Genomic DNA, 4737 nt, shown 5'->3' with positions numbered 1-4737 from the left:
ATATTTTTTTTTATTGTTTTTTTTATAAAAATATTTTCTTCTTATTTTTTCTTTATAAAAATTCTTATCTTTATAAAAAACTTTTTTTCTCTTATTATAAAAACCAAATAAAAATTAATATTCAAAATATTTATAAATATCTTATTTTAATATAAAATGAAATAAATATATTTATTTTATTATCAAATAAAATTTTATATACATTAAACATTTATATCTAATAAATGCATAGGTCAGTTATCTAATAAATATATATTCTATAAATGTTTATTTTTTATTACTTCTTATTATAGAATGCACTTTTCAAAAGTGCTTTTTTTTATTTTATTCTATAATTAATTTGTAAAAAATAATACTATATATCTTTTTTTAAAACTTGCTATCTTGCAATGTAATAATACATAAAATTATATGTCTTGTAACAATATATTATGTTTAACAATTTGATTTTCTAATATTGATATCTTCTTTTGTAACTTTCTAATTATATCTTCCTTTTCAATGATATCATTTTTTAAGCATGTTATCATTATATCTTTATCTTCGTTTAAATCTTGTAATAATTGATTAGTTGATGGTCGTTTTTCAGGATCTTCTTGCACTAATTGACTTACTATATAAGCCTAATAAAAATTTATCACTTTTATTTTTAAATAATTTTTTTTTGAATTAAAAAAAACATAATTGTTTTAAAAGCATACCCATTTAGGATAAGTAACAGTTAATGAAGTCGGTATTTGTCCTTTTTTCAAATTATTAATTATTTCAATTCTTTCCATACGAGTTCTTGTATGTACTAATAATTCTAAAAGAACTATGCCTAAACTATATATATCACTCTGAAAAAATAATTATTCGAAAATATTTTTTAAAATTCATATTTTATTCAAACAAGAAAATACCTTAGGATCACATTTTCCTTGTAATTGTTCTGGTGCAGCATACATATGTGTTCCAAGTATTGAATGATGGTTTTCTTTTTGTAATGGACAAGCTAATCCAAAATCTCCTAACTGTATTTGTAATTGTCCTGACGTTGAAATAAATATATTACTTGGCTAAAATAAAATAAAAAATTTTATATATTGTTAAAAAGAAAAATATTTATATGTCATAATTATAATATTATATAACAATTAATATTAATAACAAATTAAAAAGTAAAAATTTATACATATTAGATAATAAAATAAAAACACTTTAAATATTTTATTTAAGTTCTATTTTTATTTCTTTTTATTTTACCTTTATATCATGATGCACAATTCGACGAGAATGTATGTAATCTAATCCATAAATAATTTGTGTTAATATAGCAATGATTATTGCTTGAGGAGATGTTTCTATCCTTTCATCAAGCCATTGCTGAAGTGTTTTTTCACAAAGAGCCATTTGAATATATAATGTTGTATATTTTTTATTCTGTAAATATATAATAAATATATGATTTTATGTATTTTTCAAGTAAAATCAAAATAAAAAATTAATTATAATGAACAATAATAATATATACCATTTGGGACATATATGGTAAAAGTATTTTATTTTTACTGCATTCTTCATTTGAATTACTGCCATCACTATAACTTATATTATTTTCTATTTTATTATTTTGGTGTTCACTATCACTTCTAAAAGATATACTATTTGAATTAGTTTTCTCTATATTTTTATTAATATTTTCTTCTATAACAAGTACTTGTTTTTCTATAATAGATAATATAACAAATAATGCATTTAATATTATCTACATGAATAATATATGCTAATTGAGTTATATTAATACATACCACATTTGTAATTTTTTTGTTTATTATATTGCATTGACGTATAATGTTCATTACTTTCTTTTGGATTTTGACTCTCAGTATCAGAACTCTGTTGACTTTGTGACTTAAAATATCGATTTATACATGATTTATATCCAATTTTTCGTTTATCTTCTATAGAACTTAATTTGTTTTGAGAATAATTTGGGGATACTAAACATGGTATAGAAGTTGAAGCTAATGGAGGTTCAATCCATGCCCCTTTATATGAAACTATATTAGTATGATTTAATTTAGCAAGAGTTTTCACTTCTTCAAGATGTTGCATTATATTTTTAACTCTATTAGAATGTACTATTATCTTTTTAATGGCATATTCTACACCATCAAGGCGATTTAAAGCTTTAAAAACATTACCAAATCCTCCAGATGCAATAAAACTTATTTCTTGAAATTCTTTATGATAACGAGACCATTCTGTCATTAATGGTCTGTACAAAATAAATATATAAAAGTTGAATATAATATTATTTTGTTATAATTATATATAAATAAATGCAATTTAAATCAAGTTTTACCTTGGAATTTGTAGTGCATTTTCACAACCAATTGTTGCTCGTGCAACTGTAAATAAATGATACAATGCTTGTTGATATTGACCTCTTAATGGTTCCAATTCAATCATATTGTAAGAACTATCAATTATTTTTAATTTATGAAGTCTATCACAAATAGCTAAAAATAAATAAATAAAAAAAAATTATTTTATTATTTAATTATTATTTTATATTATAAAATTAATTAGAATATTATAAAATTAAAAAATTTATAAACATATTTTGATTTGTTATTTTTGTTTTATAAATCGTTAATATTGTCTTATTGTAATGTATATTATTTAACAATAAATGTTTATTATATATATCTTTCTTAAAACCTTAATTACATTACCAAAATACAATTTATTCCTGCGTTCTGAATCATCTTCAAATAACATACATGATTGTTGTATAAGTGATTCAATTAAAAGACTTGTAGAAGTTGTAACTATGCTTACAATTTGTCCATTATTCTTATTTTCATTATCTACACATACTGTAGATTTTGCATCATTACCTAATAATAAAACCACTATAATTTAATTATAAAAATGTATAAGATCATATAAAAAATTATACGATTATATTAAAATTATTAAAAGTTACATATTTAAAATTATTTAATATGGATACATATTATTCAAAATTTTTTATTTGATTCTTTTTAATAAAAATAACTAAATTACTATTTTAGAGAATAATTAATATAAATAATATAAATAATAATTACTATATAAATAAAATATATAAGAACTTTTATATACTATAATTCTATTTCAAAAATGTTTTAAAAATTGCGCGGTATCTTAAGGTTATGTTACCCTTATCAAATGTAGTTACAGTAGATAATGTATCCCAAGGGTTAATTAACGATGAATTATTATTTTCCATCTTTGAATTTCTTACATTTCTATAGTGACACTTTTATTATTGTAAATCTGAACATAGATTTATAAATTGTCCGTAAAATGTCCGTAATGTCCGTCTTATATTATATTTGTTCGATAAAATCAGAGAATATAAAACAATAGATCATATGTTTAAATTATAATATTATTTATATGTATATATATATTATATATATATATACATATATAATTTCAAAATATAATAGCATTTGAATTAATAAATTTCAAATTATTTATATTTTGTAAATTTCATTAATATCTTTTTCAAATAATTAATATATCGTATTGTACTGAATATAATTGTTTTATAAATAAAAAAATTAATTTTTAAATTAAAAAAAAAATTTTTTTATTTAAAAAATAATTCTGTAATAATTCGTGTTTATGTAATTTATTATGATACATATATTATTACAATAGAAATTTTATAAAATTGTGAGAGCTCAAAACTATAGTAATTTCTAGTAATTTAATTTATTGCGCTGAAAGCAGAAATTATAGTGAAAACTGTATACTGTGTAACTATTTAAAATACTAGTTAAAATATTTATATAAAAGCGATATTTGAATTATAATTTATTAAAAACAATATGAATTCAATTAATTATAGATATTTTATAATAATTTATAATAATGTTATAAATAAACAATATTGTTATAAGATAAGAAGTAAATATAGATAAGTATTTTATTTAGTTTTTAATAGAAAATAAATTCTTTTATAAATTTTTATATTTAATTATTTCAAAAATCTAATAAAAATAAACAAAAATATAAGATATATATAATAAATTCTATAAATATAAAAAAATGTATCATCACTTTCATAATTTAATTTACATTTTTTTTCTAAAATTTGTTTTATAATATTATATTTATTAACATAATATTAATTATTAGTTAATAAGTTAAGTTTATTGATTGTTATATTAATTTATAAACAATATATAACGTAAAATTTATCATTTAAATAATATAAAATTATCATCAAATTTTAATGTAATTAATTTATACATATAATAATACATATTATTGATATGTTACATAATATGATATGATAGAGATATGAGAAATATAAAAATTTATAAAAGTAATTTTTATTAATTAATATAATCAATTTGCAATATATTAATTTTATTATTATAATATTATTACTATAAAATCAATATATATATATATATATATGTATGTATGTAACTTTTGAATTATGTAACATTGAAAAGATATAAATACGGAAGAGAAAGCTAAACAATGTCATGTTGGTATTCATACGACCTTGAAATATAATATACCCTGTAGTGCAGTTGGTGGCATACATGTTACACGTGGTATGAAGTTATTGACCTTAGAAATGCTTTCCACTTTCTACTTAATATGTTCACGCTGATTTGACCTTCTTTGATATTTCATCCCTTTCTTTACACATACACGGCATAAAATATTTTATATATCTTTTATAAA

At 18.7% G+C, this 4737-nt stretch overlaps 2 protein-coding genes across 3 annotated transcripts in view; both read right to left on the bottom strand.

Annotated features, from left to right (window-relative positions):
• Positions 1-1764, bottom strand: part of LOC102675331 — a 7926-nt gene extending 6162 nt beyond the window's left edge. Inside the window, exon 1 of the mRNA XM_006620880.2 lies at positions 1752-1764. The gene's annotated coding sequence lies outside the window, so the exon portion shown is untranslated. The remainder of the gene's footprint in view (positions 1-1751) is intronic.
• On the bottom strand, positions 254-3415 carry LOC102674798 (eukaryotic translation initiation factor 2-alpha kinase 1-like). Of its 2 annotated transcripts, XM_006620877.2 has the most exons (9): positions 3190-3415; positions 2721-2885; positions 2348-2504; positions 1791-2260; positions 1514-1707; positions 1246-1422; positions 903-1058; positions 702-839; positions 254-623 (listed from the first exon to the last, which is right to left on the bottom strand). In XM_006620877.2, exons 1-9 carry the CDS (start codon positions 3257-3259, stop codon positions 408-410), a joined length of 1743 nt encoding a protein of 580 aa, XP_006620940.1. In that variant the 5' UTR covers positions 3260-3415; the 3' UTR covers positions 254-407. The 2 variants fall into 2 exon arrangements, with proteins under 2 accessions (XP_006620940.1, XP_031368896.1); XM_031513036.1 differs by lacking the exon at positions 3190-3415 and having other exon boundaries at positions 2716-2856.
• Positions 3416-4737: the final 1322 nt, after the last annotated feature.

The sequence above is a fragment of the Apis dorsata genome, unplaced genomic scaffold, assembly GCF_000469605.1.
Source record: "Apis dorsata unplaced genomic scaffold, Apis dorsata 1.3 scaffold_553, whole genome shotgun sequence".
Taxonomy (NCBI): Eukaryota; Metazoa; Arthropoda; class Insecta; order Hymenoptera; family Apidae; genus Apis; species Apis dorsata.
The sequence above is the reverse complement of the archived record's forward strand: the minus strand, read 5'-3'. Positions and strand labels throughout refer to the sequence as shown.

Bases quoted from the DNA above. Each gene is read 5' to 3' on its own strand.
- LOC102674798 (XM_006620877.2), bottom strand. From the start codon at position 3,259: ATGGAAAATAATAATTCATCGTTAATTAACCCTTGGGATACATTATCT. The intron at 2,505-2,720 runs GTAATGTAATTA...ATTTATTTTTAG, and splicing joins CAGGAATAAATTGTATTTTG to CTATTTGTGATAGACTTCAT. The intron at 840-902 runs GTATTTTCTTGT...TTATTTTTTCAG, and splicing joins AAGGAAAATGTGATCCTAAG to AGTGATATATATAGTTTAGG.